The sequence below is a fragment of the Malaclemys terrapin genome, chromosome 4, assembly GCF_027887155.1.
Source record: "Malaclemys terrapin pileata isolate rMalTer1 chromosome 4, rMalTer1.hap1, whole genome shotgun sequence".
Classification (NCBI taxonomy): Eukaryota; Metazoa; Chordata; order Testudines; family Emydidae; genus Malaclemys; species Malaclemys terrapin.
Window position 1 is genome coordinate 92,261,868 of NC_071508.1, and position 14,314 is coordinate 92,276,181.

The 14,314-nt window shown below is 44.8% G+C and overlaps 1 protein-coding gene across 1 annotated transcript in view; it reads right to left on the reverse strand.

Annotated features, from left to right (window-relative positions):
* Positions 1 to 14,314, reverse strand: part of ITPKA (inositol-trisphosphate 3-kinase A) — a 54,885-nt gene that overhangs the window by 13,427 nt on the left and 27,144 nt on the right. Inside the window, exons 2-3 of the mRNA XM_054025416.1 lie at positions 3,580 to 3,676; positions 1,355 to 1,568 (exon numbers count right to left, since the gene is read on the reverse strand). Of these exons, the coding sequence (XP_053881391.1) occupies positions 1,355 to 1,568; positions 3,580 to 3,676 (311 nt within the window). The remainder of the gene's footprint in view (positions 1 to 1,354; positions 1,569 to 3,579; positions 3,677 to 14,314) is intronic.

Sequence of the window (14,314 nt, forward strand, 5' to 3'; positions counted from 1 at the left end):
TGCCAATTGCGGGAGAACTCGTCTGTTCTGCGGGGGGGAGGGAATCATGGGAAGGCACTGGAGGGATTTAGCAAGCATCCTCACTACAAAGCAGGCAGGTTCCAGCCCAAGATAAAGTGGAGCTCCACCCCCAAGCCAAGTAAGCTAGCATGATCTTAAAGCATCTCCAACCCCAAATTTGCTGGGTTTACTGTGTAAATGGGAGTGGGGGGTTCGGCTGAGACCCGGATAAAAGCCTATGCTAATTGTGCAGCAAAGACCTTCAGAGTAAACTATGCAGAGCTGGGCACAATTTCTGTCCTTTCTGTCTACACTAGACTTTTTTTTAATCTTGAGTTAACAGACTGATAGTTCACATGAGACACTTAACATGATTGTTATGGCTCATGTGGACACTCCCTCTGCATTAAGAACTTGAGTTCACTGACAATTAACTCCAGGTAAAGAAGTCTAGTGAATCATCTGAGTCACCCGCTCACTGAGATGCATGGGGCAGTTCACTTCTCAGAGTCATCGTTCCAGGCTCTCTGCAGACTCATCTATTTATTGGTGAGGCTTGGTTCACATTTTTTGAGGTTTTCTTCACAGCCACAACAACTAGACACTTTAAAATGCAAGCAGAGATTCTGGAGAACAAGACAGCAGAAACAGAGAGGTGGTTCCTAGACCCTGACTATCAGTCCTGTTTTCCCAGGCAGGAATAACTGCACTCCCAGGACTCAGTAGCAGCTTTGGAGAGGAGATCTCAGGTTACAATTCAGTTATCCATGTTTGGGAAGGGAATTTGACTCTTGATTTTTGAGCGATGTTTTGTATTCAGAATGGTTAATAAACTGGCCATAAGTGAGCTCTCTCACGTGGGTTGTTTTTTTCTTTACTCTCCCTAAGTCAAGTCCTATCAGGCAAGTGCTAGGTAAGCTCACATCAATCCGCCCTACTAAATAAGTCAGACTTGACCAAGATAGCATCTAAGGAGGAGAAAGAGGTCAGTGTCCAGAGGCCAGGTAGGTCACACTACTCCAGGAATGACCCCACCTTGACCTGGGCAGGGCCACCCTATGTACAGACTAACACGCCTACTACTCTGAAACCTATGTAAGGGATCATCCTCCCTATGAGCTTCAGGAAATCTTCCAAGCAGAGGTTTCCCACTGCGCCAACGTCTATGTGAGGTGTTTTGAGAATGAGACCAACTAACTCACGTCACTAGTAGGCCCTCTGCCCAGGCTTCAACCTTAGTCCCCAGAAATGAGTGCTTCATCCATCATGTGCATCATCACCCCCAGCCCACCCATTCCCCAAATTAACCACATGTACTGTATGTAGAAAGCAGGATCTTTTTCATGTCTCCCACCTGATCCCCATCTTACAGTCCATGACACAAGGCCCTTCAAAGTCAGCGAGCAAGTCATCCAGTTGAATGTATTTTTCGCCATCTCTCTCTACCACCCCATGGAAGGCAGGGACACAGGAGCGCAGAGGATCTTTCATCAGCAGCTCAAAGCACTCCTTTTCATTCTCAGAGAAGCGCTTCAGAATCGTATCGCTGTCAGCTGCCTTGAAACTCCCTGCAAAAAAAAAAAAAAAAAATCGACACATGCTGATAAGGCCAGTCTTTGTAAGAGGGAAACACCTGCACTCCCTCTTCACCCACTTCACTCTCGTGCACCAGATAAAGAGTTCCCCTGAACAGGAAAGATAACACTCTCCTTATAAAAAATAAAAGCATCCAATGCAAACACAGCCATTGGCTGTGAAAGTCCATTTGGCCAAGTTCCCATACAAGAATTTATTGCTCCAAGGAGTCTGGCTGGGCCAAGCCATGTTTTTTCCATGCTAAAGTATTCATAAGAGAATTAACATATCTAGCTGTGCTAAAACCCACGGAAAGTATAATGGGCCAGACTGCATTAATATGCTGACAGCCGGGCTCTTTTTAAAGCGATCCAATATTTCCAGTGTGGGCTGTGCTCCTGAATCCAGCCCAATGTCGTACCCGCAGTGCTTGTGAGTAGCAGGGTGGGGATCAATTCCTGATCATTAAACAGCAGCAATCCACAGCCAGGAGCCAAACACTGCCTCTTTAATACATACGCCCCCAACACATACACCTCCACATACTGCAACTCCTTTGGAGCCTTGCTTATCTACAGGTGCAAAGTGTAGCTCGACTGTTTTACAACCCTGGATTTGCATGGTATACACTGTAAACTACACCGTACTTTCAGGCAGACACTGGAAGTGATTACACTACAGCAGAGGAAGCCATGCTCCAGTCCTGCAGAATGGTAATAACATCCGAGGAGAGAGATAACTGTTAGTCCACATGGCCTGAAACAAACTCGGGCCCTAAAGTTAGAGCCGGTGTTAAGTTTCTGCCTCACTTTCACCCTTTATCACACCATGACCCTGCACATTCAGCCATTACATCTGGTCCTTCTCCGATGTGCCCCAGAATCCTTTGCACATGTGCATCAGAAGAGGTGTCGGGGTAACGCTGACCAGTGTTACAGTTCACAGAGAACTCCTAGAATCAGAGAAGACTAGCTGCAAGTGATGGGTCAAATCCACTTCCAGAAACCCAGATACAAGGGAACTGGAGCAGATTCATGATCCCTGCTCCTTCTTCAGACAAGTGCTGACAACCACTATAATGGCTCCTCCCACCCCCACCCCATCCAGATTGCTAACCACTGTGCTAGCACTTTGGGAGTAGGGAACATGTAGGAATCAATTGAAACAAGAGAGAAGCAAATCTGATGGCACCTCCTTGTATTTTGCCTTATGAATAACCTAAAACTTGACCTAGGGGCACTTCTGTTAAGTACTACAGACACCAAAGTAGACTCAAGCTGCCTGAGCAGCCCCTCGCATGCTCTCCCCACACTTGCACTGATGCACAAATGACACAGACTTGCAACACAAACACCCACACGCTGGGCTTTTCTTTCCCACCAGGTTCATTTTCCTCTTGAGGTGTTAGATTCAGACGAGGTTTTGGGATGAATTTAGAAATGCACTCATCGCCTTGGCTGAAACATACACACACGTGGAGATGAATCCTTCTGCCCACTGCAAACTCAGAGACAACCCCCAGGTAAGATTGGGAGAGGCTGCTAATGGGTGCACTGGTTACTTGAGTGAGGAATGAGACAGCAGGAACGTTTTCCTAATCGACTGGGGAGGCAGCAGGGCTCCAATCTTCCCACCCAATCTCTTGCTGGTTCTTCCTCAATATAGATTTCCCCTGTACCACCTTGTAAGGAGTGCTTTATGTGGCCACTCCTTTCAGCCTGACCTTTCCCCAAACCTCTGCCTTGCTCTCCTCCAGTCCTAAGGTCTGACCTCGCCCACTTGAAAACAGATTCTTCTACTCTGCAGAGGCATGTGGTGTCCAGACATGGCTGGCTTTCCTTGAACTGATCCAACCACCACATTACCCCACCATGACCAAAAGTAGGAGCCTCTTCACAAAATCCCCATTCATACCAATAGAAGCTTCAGGAAGATTTGAAACCAGGCTGCTGTCTGACATCCTCCTGGTTCCAGAGCCAAAAGATCTGAAATTGCACTTCTCACCTGTATGCCCAGCCAGCTGCACCCATGAATAGCGCTTCTTGAAGGGGCTGATGACTGGCAAGTTGACCATCATTTTAATTGTATGCCATGATTTTTTCTGTAATACAGAGGAGAAAAACAATTAAACAGGGCAACCTCTGAAATGCCCCTGCACCCGCGATGTGCCAAGCAATCCGAAACGTGTGCACTCGGCTCCACTGCCCCCTGCCTGCTCCATAAGTGCCATAAATGCCCAAGGTAGAGCTGGCACTACATCTAACATGATCACCACTGAAGAGATGGATGTCAAGCTGCGTGGGCTATTCAAGATACTTGATTAACTTTAAAAATAAAGAAAAAATGCCCCTTAAAACTCTGCTAGCCATAAGAAAACAGCCAGCAGGAAATTTAAAAGTGGCACTTTGTGATGCACATGGCATAGGCCTGTAATTCCCAGCATGGGTAAACCGAGGGTATGTCTACACTGCAAAGAAAAAAAAAAAAAATCCCACACCAATAAGTCTCAGAGACCAGCTGACTCAAGTTCATGGAGCTTGAGCTACACAGCTAAAGCTGGCAGTGTACCAACAGGAGCCCAGGCTCTGAAACCCAGTGAGAGGGGTTGGGTCTCAGAGCCGGGGCTCCAGCCCATGTCTGAACGTCTAGACTACTATTCTTAGCCCCTAGGCTGAGCCCCCTAAGCCCAAGGCAGTTGACATAGGCTCTGAGGTGCCTTGTGTGCCTTAACGTGCCTTAGAATCATAGGATTGGAAGGGACCTGAGGAGGTCATCTAATCCAACCCCCTGCTCAAAGCAGGACCTAATCCCCAACTAAATCATCCCAGCCAGGGCTTTGTCAAGCCTGACCTTAAAAACCTCTAAGGAAGGAGATTCCACCACCTTCCTAGGTAACCCGTTCCAGTGCTTCACCACCCTCCTAGTGAAAAGGTTTTTCCTAATATCCAACCTAAACCTCCCTCACTGCAACTTGAGATCATTACTCCTTGTACTGTCATCTGGTACTACTGAGAACAGTCTAGATCCATCCTCTTTAGAACCCCCTTTCTAGGGTAACCAGACGTCCCGATAAAATCCCGATTTCTAGGCATTTGTCCCGCGTCCCGACCAACGTCCTGATATTTCGCACTCCTGTTTTTGCTTTGTTTTATTCCGCCGACGGAACTCCGCTTTTCTCTTTCTTTTTTTTCCCCGTCTGCTGGCGGGACTCCTCTTTTTTTTTTTTTTTTTTTTGCTCCACCGGCGGGACCCACTCCCCTCCCATGTGTCCCGATATTTTCTTCATCCCTACCCCTTTCAGGTAGTTGAAAGCAGCTATCAAATCCCTCCCCCCCCCCCCATTCTTCTCTTCTGCTGACTAAATAATCCCAGTTCCCTCAACCTCACCTCATAAGTCATGTGTTCCAGCCCCCTAATCATTTTTGTTGCCCTCTGCTGGACTCTTTCCAATTTTTCCACATCCTTCTTGTAGTGTGGGGCCCAAAACTGGAGGCCTCACCAATGCCGAACAGAGGGGAATGATCACGTCCCTCAATCTGCTGGCAATGCTCCTACTTATACAGCACAAAATGCCATTAGCCTTCTTGGCAACAAGAGCACACTGTTGACTCATATCCAGCTTCTCTCCCACTGTGACCGTTAGGTCCTTTTCTGAAGAACTGCTGCCTAGCTATTCGGTCCTTAGTCTGTAGCAGTGCATGGGATTCTTCCATCCTAAGTGCAGGACTCTGCACTTGTCCTCGTTGAACCTCATCAGGTTTCTTTTGGCCCAATCCTCTAATTTGTCTAGGTCCCTCTGTATCCTGTCCCTACCTTCCAGCATATCTACCACTCCTCCCAGTTTAGTGTCATCTGCAAACTTGCTGAGGGTGCAATCCACACCATCCTCCAGATGTTCAATAAAGATATTGAACAAAACCGGCCCCAGGACCAATCCTTGGGGCACTCCGCTTGATACCGGCTGCCAACTAGACATGGAGCCATTGATCACTACCCGTTGAGCCCAACGATCTAGCCAGCTTTCCATCCACCTTATAGTCCATTCATCCAGCCCGTGCCTCTTTAACTTGCTGGCAAGAATACTGTGGGAGACCGTATCAAAAGCTTTACTATAGTCAAGGAATAACACGTCCTCTCATCATAGAAGGCAATTAGGTTAGTCAGGCATGACTTGCCCTTGGTGAATCCACACTGACTGTTCCTGATCATTTTCCTTTCCTCAAAGTGCTTCAAAATTGATTCCTTGAGGACCTGCTCCATGATTTTTCCAGGGACTGAAGTGAGGCTGACTGGCCTGTAGTTCTCCAGATCCTCCTCCTTCCCTTTTTTAAAGATGGGCACTACATTAGCCTTTTTCCAGTCATCTGGGACCTTGCCCAGTCGCCATGAGTTTTCAAAGATAATGGCCAGTGGCTCTGCAATCACATCCGCCAACTCCGTTAGCATCCTCGGATGCAGTGCATCCGGCCCCATGGACTTGTGCTCGTCCAGCTTTTCTAAATAGTCCTGAACCACTTCTTTCTCCACAGAGGGCTGGTCACCTCCTCCCCATATTGTGCTGCCCAGTGCAGCAGTCTGGGAGCTGACCTTGTTCGTGAAGACAGAGGCAAAAAAAGCATTGAGTACATTAGCTTTTTCCACATCCTCTGTCACTAGGTGCCTTAATGTGCCTTGTGCGGTCGCAGTGCAGCGCTGGGAGAGTTTCGCTCTAAAAAACCCACCTCCACGAGGGGCGCAGCTCCCAGTGCTGGGGCACTGTCTATACAGGTGCTTTACAGCGCTGAAACTTGTTGCGCTCAGAGGGTGTTTTTTCACACCCGAGTGAGAAAGTTGCAGCGCTGTAAATTGCCAGTGTAGACAAGCCCTAAGATTCACTGATGGGGGAGGGGAGTGGCAGGGGTTGCCGCATAGATATACCCAGACACACACCAGGTCTGCTCAAGCTAATGCCTAAAAATAGCAGTGTGGACATGGCAGCATGGGAGTCGGGCTAGCTAGCTAGCATGTTGGGCTAGCTGCCCCGAGTACGTATCCAGGGGGTTGAGCAGGATTATACTCAGGGAGCTAGTCTGAGCCACCACCCACACCACAGTGGCCACATTGCTATTTTAAAGCACTCGTTCAAGCAGAGCTAGTGCATTTCTGTCTATGTGCACTGGGAATTACACCGCCCAGCGGCCGTGTAGATGTGCCACAGCGTTAGAACCACATTTTGCATAGGATGCAGATGCTCTTGTGAGTACATATGTATTCATAATCATGCACACCTGAGAAATGGACATGGGAGGCCCAACACTGTAAGCGCCACCGACTCTCCCACAGGCCTTCAGTCTTGTCTCACAGGCCTAATCCTAACCAGCAGGTGTCATCTGCAGAGTTTCAGAGGTAGAGCTACCCTTATTTCAGTTCTGGGGTCACCAATCCCCCTCTGGCACCCACTTAAAGTAGGATATAGAACCTTTCCTAGGTTGTGGAGTTTTCTTTCTTCTCCTTCTCCCCCTCCCCCAGCCTTGTTACATTTTAACAAGACCAGTCATTGCTACTGCCACCTTGCTCTGTCACCTCTGTGCAGCTGCTCTGTTTCAATACTATAGCAGGCAGAAGGGGAAATACAGCAGCTGCTGAGAAACAACTGCTGAATGGACGCTCAAAAGAAACTAGCCTTTAAAAAGAGAAGTCAAAAAGGTCTCACCCTCTGGAACTGAAACTGAGGTGAGTAAGAATAATAATCCATCATAACACTTACACATTTACATAACAATTTTCATCCTGAAGGATCCCAGAGTACTTTGCAAACTAGATGCACAGCAATCATTTCACCCAACACTGAAATGCAGCCACTGCAGGAGTTGGACACAGCAGTTGTTTAACAACCCACAGCAAACTATACAACATATGCTACTCAGCCTTTTGGCTAAGATCAAGTGTGGCCTAAGCTTCGGGTGTGATTTTTTTCAGATGGCTCCCAGTGACTTCAGTGGAAGCAGATTAGGTCTATGCCAAACACTTTAGAAAAATCCTATCTTTAATATCTACTGTATCCTCCATCGGGGGATTTTAGCTTACAGCTGCAGGGGAACTGATCCATCTCTAACTTCTATGATCCGAGGAAGTTAAGAATACAAAAACTGACACTGCAGAAAAAAGTCTGTAGACAGAATGTACTTCAACAGCAAAATTTAGCCTGCCCATCATTTTCCACCCAGGCTCTTTTATCTTGTTTATAATAAGGTCTTCTCTATTTATGTTGGTCAGCATGTGAATAAGAAAACACTATGGATGACTTACAAGTGCAGCAGGAAGTAGTGTTGGTGATGCAGTACATGACACACTTTCTTCAAAGGGCTTGTCTACACAGGAAAATTATACCAGTCTAAGGAAACTTATGGATTTAAACACTATAGTTATACCAGTATAACACACACACCATGGACACTCTTATTCTAGAAAAAGAGCCTTTTCCAGGTTAGCTTATGTTGCTTCGGTAGCAGTTTAAGCTAAGCCCCAAAAAGCCACTCTTATTCAGAATAAGTGTGTCCACACGGGGAGTTATACTGGCATAACTATAAAGATTTAACTATGCCAGTATAACTGGAAAGTTACCCACGTAGCAAGTCCTTAGTCAGTACTAAAGAAATGTTCCAGAATGATGTTAAGGGATTAGGGTGACCAGATAGCAAAAAATCGGGACGGGGTAGGGTGTAATAGGCATCTGTGTAAGATAAAGCCCTGAATCAGGACTGTCCCTATAAAATTGGGACATCTAATCACCCTAGAAAGGACATGGTGTTGCTGGAGGTGTTCTCTCTCAGAGGATACATAAAACTGAGGTCTTGGCTATTTGGGATTGTGAAAAATCCAACAGCACTTCATGCAAAAGCAGGGATGTTATCCAAACTGAAATTTAACTAGGACACTCTGGAAGTCTAAATTCCCCTGCAATTTCCAGTGGATTTCATGTTCTTCATTATTTGTCCTAAACAATTCTGTAGCATTACAGTGTTTAACAGCTGCTGGACTCCCTCCCAGAGGTGGCTGCACTGCAGTGGTAGGGGAAATTCCTCTTATATACAGTTTATAAACTGCTGTGGAATCCGTCTGAATGAAAGGTACTATGTAAATGTAAAGATGTTTGATTTTCTTCTTCTTCAAGTACACAATATAGTATCTTTTTCTGTAGAGTCTACTTTCTAGCTTTAGCAGATAACAGAAGCACACTCTCAAAACAGCAACTACTCTTCTGTTTCCGTGAAACATGGCCAAGGTCCTCAATTACCAAACAAGCAGTCAAAATCAAAGGGCTCAGAAGACTCCCTTTGATGCAGCTTCCACAGAAATCAAGCTTTTCGATCCACCTCCGCTTTCAGTGTAGAGCTCCCCTTTTCTTACCTCATCCCCCAATGAGAAATCAGCTGTGCCCTGCACCCTTACCATATAGATCACACACTCATTTTAATGTCCAACCTCTAACACTGAATGCTGTCTGCTAACGATTCATAATACACATTGTATACAAAAATGTTGAGAAGCAGAGCTTTTCTAGGAATGCACGTCAGCTTTCAATGTACACAGCACACTCCAGTGGCTTTCTCTCCTTCTCCCTCCCACCCAGCCTGAAGCAGCAACAGTGAATGCTTGCACTGTGGGTGTGAAAGAGACACAGCGAGCCAAATTCAGCCTTAGCATCAGCAGGCATAGCTCCCATTGACTTCAACAATAACTGCACCCACTTAGACTAAGGCAGATTTTGAGCCGATGTGTTAGAGATGCTCCTGGAGTAAGCACTTGCCTTTCAATTTCTCACAGACACTGCACAGACACTTCCCTCCGAAGGAAGAGAAAACATGGCGATCAGGCCATCAAGGAAAGGACTGCTGCTCTGGCATCCAGAGCCGTCGCTGGATGTTACTAACAACAGGGGTTTCCACAGATGAACTCTCCCCTCTATCCCCCACTGGAATTTCTAGAGTCCAGCCTCACTGAAGAGTCTCTGCTGGCAAGCAATAAGGGTTGAGTGCTCTTGGAGTAGTGGTGTGAGTAGGAGGGTGAGCAGAGTGTGGGTCTGTTGTGGGAAGAATCTTTCTCACTTCTATTTCTAAAGCAGGATCTCTTCCTCTTTGTCAGTGATGGTTTTATCAGTTTTCAAAGTGCAGCTTCATGCAGCAATGGGAAAGGGGATTGTAGCAACTGCTTAACACACGTGCTCTCTCTTGCGCTATCTATGCTCCCTTATCCCTCTGTTCTTCTAGGTACCTAATCAGTATTCTATGCCACCTGTACACATCCAGAGAAGTTCCAGTTTCCCTACACCTCTATGACCTGAAAAAGGGAAAGCCTGGCTCCACTGATTCACTTTTATCTACTTCATGGGATCAATATAGCTCATCAATAAATTAAAAGCCCCCCAAAACCAACATTAGAATTGAGATCTGTGAAATTATAACCTACTCATGTAGGGGGCCTAGATAGCCCTAAGCAGAATGCATGGGAAAAATGGGGGGAGATTCCACATAAAAGTTTGCTGTTTTTTTTTCCCCTCATTTTTCAATCAATTTGAAACTTACCAACCAGATCTAGTGCCTAAGCAAGTTAGTCACAAGCAACACACAAGAGTTGGTAATTAAAGCAGTAGATCCATGATATAATTAAGTTCCACATCTTCAGCAGCCAGATCTTACCAAAACTTAGCATGGTGATAGTAAACTTTAAAAACGGGGATTTGAAAAATAAAAAGAGGAAGCCAGTCAAGATGATTCTAAAGGCAAACACGAGGAAATTATAATTCTTAGACTCAGCATTGAGGCTACTGAGGAAACCCATAACAGGAGAGACAGATGGTATGCAAGATAGGAAGAAGGAAGGTAAAGAGGGGGAAAATGCCATCTCATATCAGTATCAAGCATGGAGAGATCACCTCAAAAGACAGCCTTTACACACAGGACATTCCAATGACACTAAGACTGGCTAGGAGGAGAGCGGAAGAGAAATCATGAACTCCATGGAGGGTGATAACTGTGTAAGAATGAAGCTGGCAAATGGGCAGCAGTGAATTTGGGGACTCAGCGTCTAGTATAATCCTTCTCAGCTGTTCTGGATCATCTTGAGCATTCTAAGCCCTTATCAACATGAAACATAGTGCTCAAGGGAGGCATGGCAGTAGCCCTGTTCCAGAGCAGGAACCATGGAAAGCTTGCTCTATCCTGGCGCTAAAATGCACTGGCATGACATTGGCCAGATAAGACAGGGAATTACATTGCCAACCTACTCATCGCTTGGTACACACAGCCATTCTGAAGCTCTGGAGATGGACAGAACACTTCTGGCCATTGGTTCTTGCCTAGATGGCGCCCCCACAAGTGCTGCTTATGGTGGTAGGTCCATTGCTTGTGTGACCATGTTTTCTGCACAGCATCCTAGGTTCAGGATAGCCCAGAATATACCAGAAGTCAGCCGGAGAAGGGATTAGGATAGAGAGAAAGCTCTGGATTTGCTTGGATATTTAAAAGGACAATGTCAAATCACTGAGTTCCCTCTCTCAATGAGTCTATACTAAAACTTTGAGAGGCAGATATACTCTGCCTCCAGGGGACAGAAGAGGAAAAACAAGATTTCCCCCCCCCCCCCCCCCCCACACACACACACAGTTTTGTGAAAGGCTCACATAAATGAATTCCAGTCTGACAAACACTTATGCCTGAATATAACTTTCCTCACGCAAGCAGCCTCACTGACTTAAAGGCTACACATATGCACAAGTGTTTGCAGAATCAGGCCCTACTGAAACAGTGAAAGTAACTATACAAAAGTGCTGGCTAATACACCACGTAAACAAATGGAAAAATACTCCCCACTCCCAAGATCTGTCACTTAATCTTAGGAGTTATTTGAAACTATTGTAAGTTAAAAAAATTTCAGACAAAAACGTGACCTAAATTGACAGCATTCCTTAAACTATTCATTTTTCCCATTCTCAGCAGCAAGGTGGAGGAGCACTTTTGCCAGATTTGGTCATTTTTCCCACAACAATTTTGCAAGGCTGCAGTAAACACTGATCCTTGAATCCTTTTCCCAAGAAAGCCTCAGCAGCTCTTTTTGTCTGTGATCCTGCTGCTTTTTTTCTCCCTGGAGAACTCACGCTACATAATGCAAGCCTACACAAACCCGCAAAGAGCTATTATGACAGCAAGAAACAAAAGGAAGGGGGAAGATTTTCTTTATAATCTTTTTTTAAACTTTTATAGAAAGAAAGTGAAATTAATTGCCATCCATCATCACTTATACCCTGTTCCCCTCTTTACATCATTTGGGCTGCTTGTGTAACTTTTAGGCCCTGGTCCTGCAATTAGATCCATGCAGGTGGACCTTGGTCCCACGCAGAGCCCCCCTGACCCCAACAGGGCTATGTATAGGCATAAGGGTACTCTCCTGTGGATTCAGCTGCAGGAGCAGGACCTATAATTGTTAAAAGATTACAATGTTGGTCTCAGGTTAATACTTAATAGACAAGTGTTCACATGACACAAATCACATATTGTGAAACTGGCATTGAGTGGAACCCTTGCTGGAAGTCTCTGCACTAGAAGCTAACACTTGAATGTGCATATAGGAGGCTAACCTACCTACACATCATTGGAGTTGGCCCTAGGCTTGCAAAATAATAATAATTTTTGACATTAGAAAACATAGGATAAAAGAAATTGCTCAGACCATTAACAGAAACAGCATTCTATGAGCAGGGAATGGGTAGGTAATCAGTTAATCATGATTGCATTCAGGGACTAGTGCTGTGTTTCATGTATATGCATATTATTCATACTCCAATGTCTCTTTTCTTCTTGTACTCACTTCGTCTTTCTCTTCTGCTGTTCTCATTTGTCCCTCGCTCTTTTTCCTTCATATTCATTATGGGCTAGATTCTACTACCCATATTCATTCTGGGTAATGCCTTATTCTGCAGGTAGTCCCACTGAAATCAATGGGGCTATTCATGAAGAAAGCTACTCCTCATTGTGAATAGAGTGGCAAGATCTAGCCCTGTATAATTTAGTCTTTATTAATATTTGTACTGAAAATTATAGCTCTTTTGAACTTCGCATATTTTTTGCAGTTTTATTATATTTACTTAAGTTTTACTGTATGTACATTTCTTTATTTAAAAAAAAACCAGCAAAGCTAATATTTATTTTTTAGAAAAGCAAGTTTATAAACCTCAATAAAAATGATTTAACCATGTCTTAAAAAACCGAACTCCTTAACTCTTTTGAGAGCATCACTTTAGGTTATTAAAAGTGGAATCATTCTGAAATCTACTTCATTTTTCATCATTCATACTGTTTGTTTACCTTTTGCCTGTAATTCAGTTTGGATGGTGAAACTAATCTTGTCAGTTTCATTTTGCTTCTAAGCATTCTCTCTCTTTGTGGTTCTCATGTACTGTTATTAGCTTAGTGCTGCAATGTTGGACTTGCAAATGCACAAAACCTAATTATGGAGCCAAACTTATAGGGCTTTTTTTTTGCCCCTTTTTTTTCTCCAAGAAATTAAAACTAACCAGGTCAAATTTGGGCATTGACCATCCCACTGCATATACGTCAATCAATTAATACCTACAGTCACCTCAAAAAGGTTTCTAGAGAAACCCACTGGGACTAGATAGTTGCCAAGTCCAGGCAGGCACTAATCTAATTTAAATAAACTGCAACTATATCTGCCTACTTATGAGTGACCATGACCAATTCACTGCAGCATTATGAGAGCTGGTCATAAAGATTCTGATTAAATAATTTTTTCATTGGAATTTGCCAATTTGTCAAAAATGAAACGTTCCATAGAGACAGTTCAATTTCAACAAAGTTCCTCTAGATTCCAGGCAGGATTCTAATGGTTTCCTGCCAGCTTACCCACCCAGCTCCTTGCCTGCTGGGGAGCCTGGGTTTCCACAGTCCATGGCTCCAGGACAGCTGACCAGGTAGACTGCCTCAGAGCCTGGCTCCACCCCCTTTTGAAATATGGAAATCCGTCACATAGCAGTTTCTCTACCCAATTCTAGTATAACAACAATGAATTTGTAATACCGAGGGAGATAGCCTCTGTGTTCTTTCAATCTTGGGCTTACCCACATTACTTGTCATTCCACACCCAAGGGGTCACCTTCTCCTGCAAGGCACTTGTTTGCTCCATTTCAAGTTTCCCTACCCTGCCCTGCCAAGGGACCATCTTCTGCTGGGTAAGAAGAAAAACTATTCAATGTAATTGCTAGTTCTTTCTTGGTAGTCCTGAACAGATTCTATACAACTCTTTGTCAACTTTCATCCTAAATTCAGCCCTACCTCCCTCCTCCCCCAAAGATTGCTCACCACCTTTTGAAAATATCTCTTTGTAAATCCCATCTCATCTGCTGTACAAAGATGTTTCTGCAATGTTCATAGTCATCCCAGTTACGATGAGGACAGGGGAAAAGTGAGAAAGAAAGGCACTGAGCTTGTCCCTGAATCAAACCCACAGAGACAGACTGTATTGACAAAGTGCTGTCCAGCTGCAGTCATGCAAGTAGCAAATCCTACACATTTGCTTAATCCTGCTACACATTTGTCTGTGGCTTGTGCACTTGCACACAAGAAAGAAATGCAGCGGAAAGAAATGTAGCCACCTCTGGTTATGAAAGAATTATGTTTATTAGATATTTTTTCCCTCAATAGGTACAGACCAGTTAAGTAAGGTGGCAAGTTTGCGAGGTCAG